The sequence below is a fragment of the Mauremys reevesii genome, linkage group 9 (assembly GCF_016161935.1).
Source record: "Mauremys reevesii isolate NIE-2019 linkage group 9, ASM1616193v1, whole genome shotgun sequence".
Classification (NCBI taxonomy): Eukaryota; Metazoa; Chordata; order Testudines; family Geoemydidae; genus Mauremys; species Mauremys reevesii.
This window is the reverse complement of record NC_052631.1, coordinates 49,215,434-49,232,431: the sequence shown is the minus strand read 5'-3', so window position 1 is coordinate 49,232,431 and position 16,998 is coordinate 49,215,434. Positions and strand designations below refer to the sequence as shown.

The 16,998-nt window shown below is 43.9% G+C and overlaps 1 protein-coding gene across 2 annotated transcripts in view; it reads right to left on the bottom strand.

Moving 5' to 3' along the window:
* The window catches only part of VPS8 (VPS8 subunit of CORVET complex), a 253,480-nt gene that overhangs the window by 32,779 nt on the left and 203,703 nt on the right, over positions 1-16,998 (bottom strand). For both annotated transcript variants that reach the window (XM_039488831.1, XM_039488832.1), the window contains exons 41-43: positions 9,883-9,963; positions 5,495-5,664; positions 2,347-2,515 (exon numbers count right to left, since the gene is read on the bottom strand). In XM_039488831.1, the coding sequence (XP_039344765.1) occupies positions 2,347-2,515; positions 5,495-5,664; positions 9,883-9,963 (420 nt within the window). The remainder of the gene's footprint in view (positions 1-2,346; positions 2,516-5,494; positions 5,665-9,882; positions 9,964-16,998) is intronic.

The window sequence follows — 16,998 nt, the reverse complement described above, 5'->3', positions numbered from 1 at the left end:
GCCTGACGACGACATGTACCCAGAACCACCTGTGACACTGTTTTTGCCCCATCAGGCATTGGGATCTCAACCCAGAATCCCAATGGGCAGCGGAGACTGCAGGAACTGTGGGATAGCTACTCACAGCTACCCATAGTGCAATGCTCCGGAAGTCAACGCTAGCCTTGGTACTGTGGACGCAGTCTGTCAACTTAATGCACTTAGAACATTTTGTGTGGGGACACACACAATTGACTGTATAAAAACGATTTCTAAATTCAACCTAAGTTCATAGTGTAGACATACCCTAAGTTTCTTTAGGGGACATAGAGCATTTGTATTGGCAATTTTATTGTTTAGATGTAAGTACAGTTTTAATATATTTTGTAAATAAAAATATTAAAATTGTACATGGTTAAAATATTGAAGTGCCACAACTTAAACGTTTGTTATGCATTTAAATGATAAACATTACAAACTTGAGTGAAGAGCCTGGGGACATGAAGAGCTTTCAGGGGGTGAGAACAAGAGGGGCGGAGGGCTCTGATAAGCCAGAGCCAGCCCTGGTAGGAGGAGAGAAGAGCTAAAGGGCACTTCCTCAAAGACCACTGGCTCCAGAAAGCAGGGAAATGTGAAGCGCTTTCCTACTTCCTGCTCCTGCAGTGCTACACAGCTCTTCACACCCTCCACCTGACTCACTGAGCTTTGCCCCTTTTTCCAGCTCAGCCCTGTCCCATCCCTCAGCCAGCTGCTCTGTTGGGGTTTGTTTCTTTTTCACTAACAGATCCATTCCATAACGATGAAGATATTAAATAGCAGTTTCTCCACACACACCCCACAAAAGATTAGCCTTTGCTCGAGTGCCCGCAGACCAGTATAGATGAGTGACACTCAGCTTTCTTTTTTAAACTAATTGTTTTCTGAGAAATTGGTGGTCAAAAATTCATGAGATATTGATTTAAAATGTAACCTCAGTAACTTGAGTTATGGCAGTTAATCTAAGTACATTTTTAAACTTCTAATTTTTGAAATAACAGAAAAAAGTAATATAGCTCTCTTAACCACTCAGATTTTCAAATTAATACCTTGACTTCAATCAAAAATTAGAGAGCTATAACATATGGCTTACAACAGAAGCTGAGAAAGCCTTAATTATGGATTCTCTACTGCTCTTCCACAATACATACTACATAGAAGCCGCATACTTTTCATTTGATAAAATTTGTAAATAAGATGTTTGGGCCATAAAATTAATCTATTCTCAAGGCTACGGAAGATTTTCTGTTCCCATTTAAAGGACTAATACAGTATGATTGCTGAAGCTGCACTGTTCTCTATGTATTCCTCAGAGATTACTTCTTAAAAGTTTTCCTTCTAGCAGGAAATCTCTTCCCCCCGCCCCCCCCCCCCCAAAAAAAAAAAAAGCTGATGGAAGATGACTAATGCTGTTAGCTATCCCTTGATCAGAATTGATTTGGCAGAAGATGAAGTAATCTCCTAGAAAATAATTTGAGCAAAACACCATCACAATGTACTCAGTCACTGATTTACTTTGCTTTCAGAAGTGGAAATGCACTAATGGTCTGTGTATGTGGTAGGATGTTTTATTTTCAAAACAAAGCAAATGCACAAAATATCTAGATGTATTTAGGGAAAAGTCCGTATCTCCACCCTCTCTAACATTCAAAGGCAGAGCTCTGCTCTCTGAGATGCATAATTCAGAGGAGACATCTTGGCAAGGCATCCATTATTTATTTTTACTTGCAATTTGTGGTATCAAGCCCAGGAGAAAGTAGGAGTTTGCACGGTCACAGTTTATTTCTGGCTGCATTAGGTTGAAAAAGGCTTCCACCAGATGTTGATTTTCTTATTGGCTCGATGCAAACTGACAGCAGTGATGTATTATAGCCAATCATCAGTAATTTCCTACTATTCTGAGTTTGGTGCCACTACCATCATCTAGATTTTTTTTATAGTTTCCCACCACAGAAAAATGGTCAGGCTCAGTTTGGAGTAGGGTGCAGGAGGTGGACAGAAGATCTTGTCTCCTGGGAAGGAGGATCAAAGACTCTCCAATATCTACCAGGTCAATAGCATGTCTGCTAGTGAGCCTATACAAAACACTGTTAACATTAATGTAAAAGAAACTGCCCCCAGGCCTGTTCCAGGCCCCCACATAGCAGATGAAACAGGAAATGTATCCACCAGGATGTCACTCTGTGGGAGCTCAGCCTCCTTTCTTATAGGGTTCATCTCTGTAAATGAAGCTAAGCTACAAAAATGAGATGAAATTCACTAATAATCTAGAGACGACAAAGACAGTTCAGCTTGTTAGCACTCAGGGACAAACCCTCCCATGAATCCTACCTGTGCCAGAGATGCACCATTTCCCTTTTTCAGCTCCGAGAAATTCTCACTCAGTTTTCCCCCTTTGTTACTCGAGTTGCATTTATAGCAAGTCCATCTCATCTGTCCCTTGGTTTCTATGCCACACTCTTTACTCAGCAGACAGAGTGAGTGGTACAAATGGCCACAACTGTAAAAACAAGAAAAGAAACTTCATTATAAACTTTTAAAATGTGATAATATTAAATAATATTAAAACTAAAAACTCTTATTAAGGCTAAATACAATGTCATGCTACTGAAAAGGGAGGTTTTCCCGTTGATTTTCAATTAAGAAAAACAGGGCTGCTTACCTACAACAATAGTTCCCAGTATATAAAATGCCTCCACATTTTCACACCCTTGGATCAAGAGTTGTACAAACCCAGAGTCACTAAAAGCAAAGAGAGCCACAAAAGAATCACATCTTTTGACAGGGATCGCATCCATAATGCTTTGCACATACAGACCATGCCCTTTCATTTCATGATGGCCTGTTCAGAAGCAAGAATTTCAAAGAGGGGAGATAATGAGTGTGAAACTGTGGTGGCAATATATTCTGAGAACAATAGTTACAGGTAAATAGCCTTCAGATGCTGAACAATTGCCTCCTGGTATCTGTTGAAGTTCAGCTACCCTCATACCCTGATCCTGAGCCATTGTTGACCTCAGGGAGGAATCAAGCTGGGGCTGACAGTGTCACTCAAATAGCTCAGTTCCTTTCTGTAAGAGAGCTTTTGGGGCAGAAATGTGCAATAGCCCAATACTATCCTCTAAAGTCATTACCCACCTTGTTCAATCTGCTGCTGGGAACAGGGGTGAGGGTATTCTAGTTTGCAGTGTTCTCAGCAGGAAGACATCTAGGTCTATATTTGCATCTCTTCCAACCCTGCTAGTGCAGTAGAACAACTCACCCAGTGAAGACTGGAATGTAGAGGAGGGCTAGCTAGCTGAGACTCAATCCAGGGAAGAATTGAACAGATTTACTTACCTGGTAATTTCCTTTCTTCGACAATTACTCTATAATAGTCCTTAAAGTGGGTTTTCCTTCCCTTGTGCACTTGGGACACATTCCACAGGAACAGACATCCCAGACTGAATCAAGTGTCCACTAACAAATATCCTGCCTGACAGCAGAAAGAACCAGCTGCTTCAGAGGAAGGTGGAAGAACCCCTTAGTGGACGGAACTGCTCACAGAGGCAGTGTGGCTTGGTGGCCAGGCACTGGACTGGAACTCATGAGACCTAGGTTCAATTCCCAGCTCTGCCACTTGCCTGCTGGGGACCTTGTGTGAGTCACTTCATCTATGCCTCAATTTATTCATCTGTACAGTGGGGATAATGATACTGACCTCCTTTGTGAAGCACTTTGAGATCTACCGATAAAAAGCACAATATATAAGAGCTAGGTATTATTCTATGGCCCCACTGACAATAATGAACTGTTACTGTGGGGTCCACACAGACAGTTATCCCTGGTCTACACTTAAAATTTAAATCACCCTGATCGCTGACCTAACCACCAGTTCTAGACATGGCTAGGTCAACAGAAAAATTCTTTGTCAACCTACTGCTTGCGGAGCTGGATTATCTACATCAAAGGAAAAACCCCTTCTGTCAGTGTAAGAAGTGTCTGCACTATGGCACTACTGCAGCTGTCATGCTGCAGTTCCTATAGTGTAGACGTGCCCTTAGACCACAGCAGGCTAGTATGGGCAGATTGCACCCTAGCTTGCTGTGAACTAAATGTTTGTGTAGTCAAGCCCTTAGTCTCCAGTTACAGTAAGGTGGCTCTTCCCTATGGTCCCTCCTGGCGTAAGTGCTTCCCAATTCTGCTAAGCCTCTCTCCATAGCCCACCGTGGAGACCCTTTACTGGCACCTCCAGCTCTCTCTCAGTCTGCTGGCCCACAAAGGAAACTTCTTAAATGACCCTGTAGTGGGGTGGTTATCCTGCTCCTGCCCTGAGGGCTTAAAACAGCCCTGGGAGAGGGCTGTGGCAGGGAAAGCAGCAATTAGGCTGATTGGGGAAGCAGCCGCAGCTGGGCCACGCCCCAATCAGGCCTCAGATTGCCCTATAAAGGCCAGGGAAGCCAGGAGCAGAGGCAGTCTCTCTCTAGCTGAGAAGGAAGATGGACCTGGCAGCAGGGACCTGAGTGGAGCAGGGCTGGGGAAAGGCAGAGGAGCTGTGGAGGCTCCAGCCTGGAAAGCCCAAGGCTGCGGCCCAGCAGAAGGCCAATGGATAGTGGGGGTTGCAGAGAGCAGCCCAGGGGTAGGCAAAAGCAGCAGGTCCAAATCCAACCTTGCTGGTGATGAGTAGGCGGATACTGTAGTCTGCCCCAGGGTGCGGGGGCTAGATGATGACTGGCAGTAGCTGTATACTGAGGCAAGGTGAGGATAGGGGGTGGGGGTTCCCCTGGGAGGGGAGATCCTGAGACTGAGGGGTGTATGGCGAGGGGGCTGCACCCCAGATAACAGGGCACCGGGTCCTGGGAGGGATACAGAGGCCCGCGGTAGCAGAACACCAGTCTGCAGAGGGCACTCCGGAGGCTGGATGAGCTAATTCCCCGAGACAACCAGCAGGGGGCGCCACAGTGAGGAGTCCTGCATGGTTATAGACCCTTTAGACAGGTTTCACTTATTTTAGGATTTTGTATGCATCAAGAGGAATTGGTGACAGGTGCAATGTAAAATCTAAATAAAATAAAGATGTGAACTCCACTTATGGGAAATGACTAGTTTTTTTTCCTTTATCAATTCCTTTCATATATAGGTCTAGGCTTATCAATCAGGGATGTGCAGAAAAAAATTGCCAAAATGCATGGTGCTAGCCAAGTAATAATGCTGGCAAAATATGTTTCCTAAGCACCCTATGATCTCCTTACATACTTAAGGCAGAGAGATACAGTGATGGCAACAGCTCCATTACAGCAAGAAGAAAGACCTAGCCTGAGTACCTTTGTAGCAAGCCTCAACACTCAAACAGTAATACTCAGGGTATCTGTACAATTACCTAATCTTTTGAACTTCTAAAACAAAGATTTGGTTTGAAAGTTGGATAAAGGTTTATGGCAGTTCCTATTTCACCATCCTTATGTTTAAAATATGAACATGCACATCTTTCTAGCTTTACCTGAAGACAATGATTTCATCAGCCATCTCTTGCCTTCTCTTGTATTGCTGCAGACAGATACAGCAGTAATCCTGCTTTGGGTTAAGCCCTCTAGTGATGGAGGCTCTCAAGTTACACAAGGACCAGTGGAGATCGTGGTTCAGGAGGTTAGTAGTTGTCTCTAGAAGGGTCTGTGCAGGAAGACAATTATGTCATTTTGTCACCACTCTGCAGAAATTCTATATGTAGTAATTTATCGTAGCAAGCATCTTATGAAATTACTAAAAGTAAAAGTGTAGCCTCTCCTTATACACTCTGTATCTGCTACCCAGAAAATACAGTACCCCTTTATCTCCCCACATATGTTAACAGAGACTATAACTTTTTGCTTTTATCTATTCAAGTAATTCATTTACAATCTTCGTCTTTCAGTGGTTTTGTTCAAGTTCCAATGGAACTGACACATTGTGATTTTGCATACTCCAGGCTTCCTTTCTTGTTCTCCATCTTTACACAGTACATTTTTTTCAGAGGGAATTCCTAACATCCATTTTATGATAATTATAGGGAGTATAAGGGTGAGGTGGGAGGAGTAAACTCAAATATGCTATACACTTTAAGAGTAAAAAATGCTGAGAATTCCAGTCTGCCATAATACTGACAATTCTGTCTTGCTGATTTGTACACTTTTAAAATGGAATTAAAAATCAGAGGCATTTCACTGTTAGGAATTTGTTTCCTAGGTTGTTGCACACTTTGCTCTCCTGTTTGTGTTCTCAGAATATATATAGAAGCCCATTAAAAAAGAAATGAAACTGTTAAAGACCTAAACATTTACAAACATTCTGGGTAGTTTTTTGGATCTCACAGCATTGTAAGGAGGAAATCAATAGTATTTTTCTCTAATACAAGTTCAAAGCACCCATCACTGGCATAGGAGCTTTATCATGTCCATTATCCATAGGGGAGTTTTATTATTATACTTCAGTTCATTTGCAAATTTGACACCATCAGCTCAGGATTAAACAAAGACTGAATGGCTAGCCAACTACAAAAGCAGTTTCTCCTCCCTTGGTGTTCACGCCTCAACTGCTAGAAGAGGGCCTCATCCTCCATGATTGAACTAACCTCGTTATCTCTAGACTGATTCTTGCCTGCATATTTATACCTGCCTCTGGAAATTTCCACCACATGCGTCTGACAGTGGGTATTCACCCACTAAAGCTCATGCTCCAATACATCTGTTAGTCTATAAGGTGCCACAGGACTCTTTGTTGCTTTTTACAGATCTAGACTAACACGGCTACCCCCCTGACACTTATTATTACACTGTGATCCTGTATAATTGAATATGACCATTTATATAATTGATATTACCACTCTTATGCAATTGCAACAAATCTGGTACAAAGTATGTCATGTAAGATGTCAATGGAAAAGTTAGGTTTTGCTAAATATGAATATCCTGGTTGAATCCATGTATCATCTTTGTATCTAAAGTTATGAATATTGGCCATGGACTTGTATCTTATACATGTGTTGTATTCCTGAGTAATACCCACCAGATAAGACTTGCATCAAGGCCAGACAGTTGTGTGTTGATGGCCCATTAAGGACACTTAACTCTAACAAGGGGCCATAGAAGAAACTCATCCCACCCAGTAAGCCTTCATTTGGATACCATAAGAATATACAGAGCAAGAATATGGGCAAGGACTGCCCCTGTGAGTCATCAAGCCATATAAGGACATGTGACCTTGGATTCCATCTTGGGCTACTAACATTGCACAGAGGCTGTGAGCTTTGTTTGAGACAGTAAATTTCCAGGCACATAGGAAAGGATATAAAATACCTCCGTTTTGCCCTGATTCTCTGGACGGTGGATTTACAACTAAGAGGAGCATTTTGAACTATGGACTGAGGATCTTCCAATCTTTCGGAAGTTACCAGACTTTACAAGACAGTAGTCTATTCCATCACTGCTACAAACGGGATATAAGGGCCTTGCAATTATTTGTATGTATATGATCTATTAACCATTAACAACCTCTTATTCTTTTATTAAACATTTAGTTTTTAGTTACTAAAGGATTGGCATCAGCATGATTATTAGGTAAGATCTGAGTTATATATTTACGTGGCTAAGTGGCCGATCTCTTGGGATTAGAAAGACCCTATAATTGATTTAATTGGTTTTCAGTAACCACTCATCATAGAGTCCAGTGTCTAGATGGTGAGACAAGGGCTGGAATGCCTACTGAGACTGAATTTTTGGCTTCTTGTTAACCAGTGTGATGAGACAGAAGTTTTCTTCAGTTACTGTCTTGGTATAACTTAATGATAGAATAACCACTAGTTTGGGTGAGTCTGCCCTATTTCTCAGCAATGTGTTCTGAATTTGGCATCCTCAGTTGTGACACTGAGGCATGGTGACATACACTGAACACTGAAAATGGAACAAGACCTATGCAACCCTTCAAGTGCTGTAACCATTCCCCCTTGAGAGCAGGCATGCTTGCACATGCTGTTATGCCTCTCAAGGACTGGATAGCTAAATACTGGCTAGATAAATGCATACTTAAATGCACAAGGAAGACCTGCACATTAAAACAGTCTGCCAACTCCGATTAGCAGAATTCAAAATGCAATGGGTGAGCAATCAGAATGAACTGTCCTTAAAGGGAAAGGCCCAGCCTAGCCTGAGATTATGCTGCAGGAATGAAACATTTCCAAGGCCAGCATATAGATGGCAGGTCACATGCTGCTTGCCTCAGTGAGGCAGTTTCTCCAAATAAGGGGAGGGATAGCTCAGTAGCTTGAGCATTGGTCTGCTGAACCCAGGGTTGTGAGTTCAATCCTTGAGGGGGCCATTTAGGGATCTGGGGCACAAAACAAACAAACAAACAAAAAAACCCAAACCTATTGGGAACAGTACTTGGTCCTGCTAGTGAAGGCAGGGAACTGGACTTGATGACCTTTCAAGGTCCCTTCCAGCTCTATGAGATAGGTATATCTCCATATATTATATTATTAACATGAGCCAATTTCAAAACACATTAAAAGAAATCATACAAAAGCTACATAGAAATTCAAAGGGCATAAAAACAAACACTGAAATTCAACACTCATTTTAAGTAAATTTTAGAACACAGTCTGAACTATGGCTGCCTCCACAATAATATGCTAAAGTGTGGTTAAGATATGTGATAAATGAAGGGGGTGGAAGGTAGCTGCCTTCTATGGATACCCAACCAGCCAGTTAGTTGTAAAATTCCTCTTAGTAGCTGTTCTCTACTTGCTTTACCTGTAAAGGGCTAACAAGCCCACAGGTAAAAGGAAATAAGTGGTCACCTGACCAAAAGAGCCAATGGGAGGGCTAGAATTTTTTTAAATAGGAAAAAAACTTCCCTTTGTCTCTTTGTGGTGTTCTCCAGGAAACAGGGGAACAAGGAGCAGTTATGCTATAAGAAGCTTTAAGCTAGGTACGATCAAAAATCATCAGACCATACCTAGAATTACTTATTTGGAACTCCCAAATGTGTAAGCAGGTTAGGAATGTTTAGAAAGACGCGATTAGATTTATTTCTGTTTATTTCTTGGCTTGTGCACTCCTCTGTGCTAACCCCAGATGCTTTTGTTTTGCTTGTAACCTTTAAGCTGAACCTAAAGAGAGCTATTTTGATGCTTAATTTTTGTAATTGTTTCTTTTAAGATCTAGCAAAAAGTCCAAGTTCCAAATATATTTCCTTTCTTTTTGTTTTTAATAAATGTTACCTTTTTTAAAAACAGGATTGGATTTGTGTGTCCCTAAGAGGTTTGTGCATGCTTAATTAGCTGGTGGCAATAGCTGATTTCTTGTTTTTTTCCCCACTCAGCTCTTCCTCGGGGGGGGGGGGGGGAAGGGTTTGTGTGCAAGGGCTTGAGGGTACCCCACAGGAAAGAATTCCCAAGTGTTCCTTCCTGGGTTCTCAAAGGGTTTTTTTTTTTTTTTGCACTTGTTTGGTGGCCACATCTACCAATTCAAGGTCAGAGAAAAGCTGTGACCTTGGGAGTTTAATACCAGCCTGGAGTGGCCAGTACTAAATGTTTAGTATCCTTGCAGGCCCCAACCTTCTGCACTTGAAGTGCCAGAGTGGGAAATCAGCCTTGACACATTTAACTGTGTAGTTGGCAATCTATTTCCCTGTATTGCTTTGTTTCTCAATGCCTCAGAACTATATGAATGCACACATATTTTGATGGTGACAAAAGCCAGGTTTCCATGTGCCTGATTTTTTTTTAAACTGATGTTAATGTGTTAATTCCTGACAATTAGTGAACAGAAAAGAAAGAATAACTCCTCTTCTAGGCAATACTAGCTAGGCCCTTTATTTAGCTGTGGGCAGAATAAAGAGGCACACACAACTTACTTGCTCATAGTTAAATGTGTCCAGCATCCCCAGTACAAGTCCCTGAATTTCTCCAAGTTTCCCTTTACCATAAACTGGATCCTGTGTTAAAAAATTAAAAATTAAAGCCTGTGATTAACAAAAATACAGATCATAACATTTTTACATTTTATTGCTTTCTGTTTACTCCCATTTTCTATGAAAGACAAAGGAGTCAAGGTTTAGAAATATTTACCATACAAGATAATCAGAAATACCAGTTTTCCCATATACATATGGTCAGGGGCGGCAGGTTATATGGGCTCAAGGTGCTCGAGCACCAGGAATATTCAAGGCTGAGGGCTGTGCTCCACCAATATTTGGAGCTGGGTTTCCCCGCCTCGGAGCTTCCCTGCCTGAAAGAAAACAGCCAATGCCTCTCTCCCTTACTTCTGCTGCTTCTGCCTAAGGCTATAGAGATCAGCCGCCAGCAGCCTTTGGAGCACCGGGGGAGGGGAAGAGGGAGAGAGGAGGCGGCGGGGGAGGCACACACATGCTTGGGAGCTCTCTCCCCCGCCCCCCAGCACCCACATGGAGGAGACGCCAGGGGGACTTCCGGCCAGGAGATGGACATCTGGGGTGGAGCTCACTGACCTGAGCAGCTGCTGGGGCTTCGGTGAGGTTTGACCCTGTGATCCACCCCCTCCCCCTGCAGCCCCCACTCCTGCCCAATGCTGGGCAAGGGGTAGCCCCATCCCCAGTGAGACAAGGGTGAGGGGCAGCAGGCTGCAGCAGGTGAGGAAGGAAGCCACTTGTGCTGGCAGTTCCCCCCACTTCCCGCTCCCCAGCACCCACCCACCACAGGGGAAATGGAGGAGGGGATCTTCCTAGACCTGAGCAGCTGGGGCTTGGGTGAATTTTATGACACCCTACCCCCCACCCCAGCCACCACCCTGCAGTCCCCACTCCTGCCCCATGCTGGAGAAGAGGCAGTCCCATCCCCCATCCCCAGTGAGGCTATGGTGAGGGGCAGCAGCAGGGGAGGCCACACGTGATGGCAAACACCCCCCCCCGGTACCCACCATAGGGGAGGTGAGTGGGCTATCTGGACCTGAGAGAGTCCCTAGGAGCATGTGCAGTGACCGTGGTGCAGAGTGAGTATGCTGGGGGGGGGGGGGGAGGAGGCGGGAGAGGAGGGTTCTCTCCCCTGGAGCTTGCTGCTGCCAGTAAGGGGGAGTCCTCTCTGGCCCTAGGCCTGGGGCAGCCTGTCTGCATCCCAAGTTCCTTATCCCCAGCCCTGCCCTACCCCAGAGCCTGCACCCCCAGCACCCCAACCCTAAGCACCCTCCTGCTCTGTGAACCCCTCATCCCCAGCCCCATCCCAGAGCCCTCACTTGAGGGGGAAAACATGCAACTTAAATATGGTGGTCAGTTTGGAGTATCATTGTGTTTAGCACAATACTTGATTATTTTACACCCTTTAATGTACACAGTGGGAATGTTCTTAATGTTTTCTCTGAATACTGTGTGGGTGCCTCAGTTTCCCCTATGCATTTCTCAAGGATCTAGATGGTGAGATAAGGGTGTGTGATTGTTGTAGAGCCCTAGAGTGCCAGTGTGATGCTGCCTGCACAGAGAATGGCCAAAACCCTGTCTCCAGGCAACTGATGGCCTGGGCCGCTCTCCTGCAAGGTGCCAACTGAAGGTGTTGGAGAACAAAGAGATCAAGTGGCCTCTAATGCCTGGAAAAGAGACAAAGGCCAGAGGAGAGAGTGTCAGTGCCTGTGCAGACTTCTGGGAAGCGCATGGTGTGGAAAGGGATGCTGGGATGCTTTGGAACTACTCCATACAAAGCCAGTCAGGACTCTGGGGGAGCCTCCTCTCTGTGAGCATACTGTCTCCAGGGCAAGAAGTTTACATCTTCCTGGGTCTGACTTCGGAGCATTCAGCATGCCCTTCCACACCGTGCACTTTCCGCAGAGTGTGCACCCAGGCAGGTCCTGGGGCAACCAGAGGTCCCTGCACCCCAACTCTGCAGTCAGATGTGACTCTCAGCCAGCCGGTAAAACAGAAGGTTTATTAGACGACAGGATCACAGTCTAAAACAGAGCTTGTAGGTACAGAAAACAGGACCCCTCAGTCAGGTCCATCTTGGAGGGTGGGGAGCCTAGACCCAAGTTCTGGGCCTCTCCCCATTTCCCCAGCCAACTCCAAACTGACACTCCCTCCTCTAGCCTGTGTCTCTCTTCTGGACAAGGAGGCCACCTGATCTCTTTGTCCCCAACACCTTCAGTTGGCACCTTGCAGGGGAAACTGAGGCACCCACACAGTATTCAGAGAAAACATTAAGAACATTCCCACTTTGTCACAACAGGTGCAACAAAATATAATGCCGTATATTGAAGCAGGCAAATGCTGCTTCTGACTTTCCACTTTTAATTGACCCTTGTAATCTTGTGGTGCCGACGCGTTGTACCTTCATTTTATATCGGCTTACAGGGCAGGAGGTGGGAGGGACTACCATTTTGGGCACCACCAAAAATTACACAAATCTGCCGCATATGCATATGGTAAAAAAGCAAAGCCTGACATCTTACTGGCAACCATCATGCTAGGGTCAAACCCCACCCCTTTGGCTCACAATCTTCACTCTCATTTTGCAGGACCACTCTGCCAGAACAAAGCCTAGCTCAGAATTGGGCCCATTGGCCTTAATATAATGTTGGAGAAGTTCAGCCTATGGCGCACACAGCTGTCTGGAAATGGCAAAAAATGTTACAACACAGTTAAGACAAAAGTTCTCACAAGAGAGGAGATAAACTCTTCACAGCAGGGCCGGCGCTTCCATTAGGCGACCCTAGGCAGTCACCTAGGGTGCCAGGATTCGGGGGGCAGCATTTTGTGCGCTCCCCATGGGGCGCACAGGAGCTTCCGGTTCCGCTCCCGTCGCACCGCCGAAGAAGGACCTTCTGCCGATGTGCCGCGGAAAACAGCGGCAGGCAATTGAGCAGCTCAATGACTGCCGCTGTCGCCTGCGGCATTTCGGAGGAGGGTCCTTCTTTGGCAGTGTGATGGGAGTGGAACCGGAAGCTCCTGCGCGCCCCGTGGGGAGCGCACAAAATGCCACCCCCCGAATTCTGCCTAGGGCGCCAGAAACTCTGGCGCTGCTCCTGCTTCACAGAAATACCAAACAATCTCCTCTGCACCCCACTAGAATGCATCTGTGCTCTTATCCCTGCTGGTAGGTTAGGACTGTTGCTACCTTTTTTCTTTGAAAGAATAAAGAAGTATAGCTGAGTGCTAAGGATGGATGTTTTTGTGTTTTATCTTAAACACTCACTTTACATTTTGTGATAAAATTAGATCATAAACACATTACACAGATAAAATCACAAAACAGAATAAGAGAAAACCCATAATATTCATGCTAAAAGGTTAAATATAAAGAAGAATACTGAAATGATTTGTTGATAATTTCAAGATACAACTCACCACATGTAATGGTCTGTATAAAAGGCAAGTTCCAAATACTTTGCCTAGCAGACTAACACAAGTAGTTAGACAAGCTTCCAAAACATTTGCTGGCTAGTCCAAAATCTATTCTAATTAAAAAAAATAAAAATAAAAAAAGCACTTAAGAGTGGATTAGTTGCACAGCAGAAGTAAGATTGTTAGATGAAGTCAAAATAATTGATTTATAATGGTAGATTTGCTAATTTTGCACTAGTCAGTCAATACTAGAGTCACCCAATTACACAGAATACAGGAACAACATATGATAAATCTGGCAGCCTGCAGACAGTCCAAATATTTAGTCCTGGGGGAATTCTGCACCACTGCATGTCATAAATATATAGAGAAGGGTAGCATAAAATCCTTCCTTGGCAGCTGTAGTAAATCGCTTTACCTGTAAGGGGTTAAGAAGCTCAAATAACCTAGTTGGTACCTGACCAGAAGGACCAATGAGGAAAGAAGATACTTTCAAATCTGGAGCGGGGTGGGAGGGAGAGGGGGGAGGAAGAGAAGGTTTTGTTTGGGCTCTCTCTTTGTTGCTCCCTCTCCAGACAGAGAGAGAAGCCAAGCAGGTACAACATCTCCTGATAATATACCTGGAATATTCCATCTAAAATCACAGAAATTGTAAGACAGACAATGAAATGCATTAGGTTATCCTTTGTTTTAGCTTGTGAATTTTCTTATGCTACAAAGGTAGTTTTATTCCTGTTTTTATAACTGTGAAGCTGAGCCCAGAGGGGAGTCCTCTGTGTTTTTAATCTTATTACCCTGTAAAGTTACCTTCCATCCTGATTTTGCAGATGTGATTCTTTTCCTTTTTTCTTTATTATAAAGTTCTTATTTTAAGAACCTGATTGATTTTAGTGTCCTGAAGATAAAGGGTCTGGTCCGTACTCACATTGCTAAGGCAATTAGTTGGTACATTATTCTCAAGCCTCCCCAGGAAAGGGGCGGAAGAGGGTTGGGGATATTTTAGGGGGATAGGGATTCCAAGTGACTCTTCCCTGAATTTCTGTGTAAATCACTTGGTGGTGGAAGCAATACCATCCAAGGACAAGGAAATGAATTTGTGCCTTGGGGAAGTTTTTAACCTAAGCTGGTAGAATATATACTTAGGGGGTCTTTCATGCGGGTCCCCACATCTGTATCCCAGGGTTCAGAGTGTGTGTGTGTGGGGGGGCGGGGATAGAACCCTGACACTGCACAATGCAGAATTTTGCAACATTCCCCATTTCCCCGGCACAATTGGGGCTGCAAAGCTGCTGGCTGCCTCTAGGGGCCGCTGGGGATTCTGCAGAGCTCAGCTCACAGTAAGCAGAATGCCCAGGAGACCCAGCTCTGGCAAAAGGTGATGAAGGGCAGGACAATAAAAAAGCTGGGACGGGGGGGTAAAGGCCCTTGGGGCACTGGTGTCTGGGCTGGGGGGTGCCCTGCAGCTGTGCTCTGGGGGGATGGGAGTGCAGGAGTCTGGGCTCTGGAGGTTCCACACAGCCCCATCCAGCATTCCCCCCAAACAGGAACTGGGTTGTTGTAGGGGCTTCTTTAACTCTCTTCTCCCGGGGGAATCTTTTTTGCTGTTGTCTGTACTGACATACTTGTTGACAGGTATTTTGTAATAAATTACCAAAGTAATTGAAACTGGAATGGTTATATTGTGTTATTTTGTCAAAATATGCAGAATTTTAAAATAGTGTGCAGAATTTTTAATTTTTTGGCGCAGAATTCCCCCAGGCGTAAAATATTGGTGTGTCCCAAAATGCTGTCACAGGGAGTTTATTCACTTCTTATTAAAGCAGAATTGTTGACAGTACAAATTACATAAGAAAATGAGTTACAGGAGGGGGTGATTAATACATAAGAAAGTACAGGTGAGATGAGACAGGACAGGTTAAGAGTTACAGTAGAGACACATTGTGATGTAGTGAGTATTGGTAGTTCTAGTTCATATTAAAGCAGTACCCATAATGCACTCAGCACTTTCCAGAGAGACAACTGGGACAAGCTGCTCATAACTTAAGGGCAGACAGACAAGTAACCAGAGACTAGGGAGAATAGAAAAACACTTTTTTTCTTCTCTCTGCTCATTGGTGCTTCCTCCCAAAGCCTTCATGAAATAACTTTTGATTTCCTGACAAATCATAGCCAGGGATTTCTCATTTCTTCACTAAGGCCATGTCTACATGGGAACACTCAGGAAAATTAAGGCAAATCAGCTAACGGTGTGAAATCTATGTACATAAGTTAAGACACATTAAGCCCTGTGGATGCTCTCATTCAGAAGTAAAGTGGCCATAGCTCCCTGTAACTTCGGGCAAGTCTACACTACAGAGCTACATCGGCATAGCTGCTCCAATGCAGCTGCACCGCTGTAGTGCATCTGGTGAAGACGCACTATGCCAATGGGAGAGTGCTCTCTCATCAGCATAATTACTCCGCCTTGTGAGAAGTGGAAGCTATGTCGGCGGGAGATGCTTTCCCACCAACATAGTGCCAGTGGGGACAGTGCAAAACTTGCATTGCTCTTGGAGGGGAAGTGGCGGGGGAGCGGGGATGGCTTTTTCCACCCCTGAGCAATGTAAGTTAGATCAGCTTAAGCAGTGGCGTACACCAACCCTTAATCATCCTGATCAGGAAGACAGGCTCTTAGCTGCAAAGAGGGGGGCAAGGTTATAAAATGGGACAAGGATGGGACAGGATGACCAGCTCCTTAAACACATATCTATAATGTGGAGGCAAAAAAGCTGAGAGATCATGGGGGACTTCAATATGAGTAACATATACAGGAGGTCTCATGTAGCCAGTACTATAACACCACCCTCAGAATTTCTAAATATTACAGATGACAATTTCCTAATTCAAAGTGCCAGCAAAAGGAAATTTTGTATTAGACATCATCTTGACAGATAAAGAGGAATTGATCACAGAACTAAAAATCAGTGGCAGCTGAGATACAAATGATCATAATTTGATCCCATTTATGACGTGCAAACAGAATGAAGTCCAAATCAAAGCAGTTGGTACTTTACGGGGCAATTTCACAAAACTGGGGGGAAAAAATGGAAAAAAAAAAACTATGAACCCTTCACCCCCAGAGATTTTAATAAGAAAAATGTGAATGATAAGTGGGAATTATTTAAGAAAAGTTTACTAGATGCCCCAAATGGCACAACTGAAAAAGGAGGACACTGGTTAAAAAGCCAGTCTGGCTTAGAATAGAAGTACAGGCAACTATATAAAAACAAAAACAAAAAATCTACACCAATGGAAGAAAGGGGAAATTGATTTATATTCACTAATAGCAAAAGTAAGGAAATGTAGAAAGTGTATAAGGTAACCAAAAAAAACATGGGGAACTCTATCATCACAGAGTAAAGGACAAAGAATTTTTTAAAAAGTATATTAGGAATAAAAAGAATCCTAGCAACAATACTGGTCCATTACTAGATAGAAATGGTAGAACTGTCACTAATGCAGAAAAGTAACATATACAGGAGTAACATATAACATAACATTCTGTTCTGAATTTGGGAAAAACAGAAGTAGTCATTGTCTCACTGTCTGGAGTGGTTCACAACTGAGTGTGCCAACCTCAGGGCAGGCTGTTAAAAAGCAGGACAGAGACCCCAAACTGGTTGTATCATC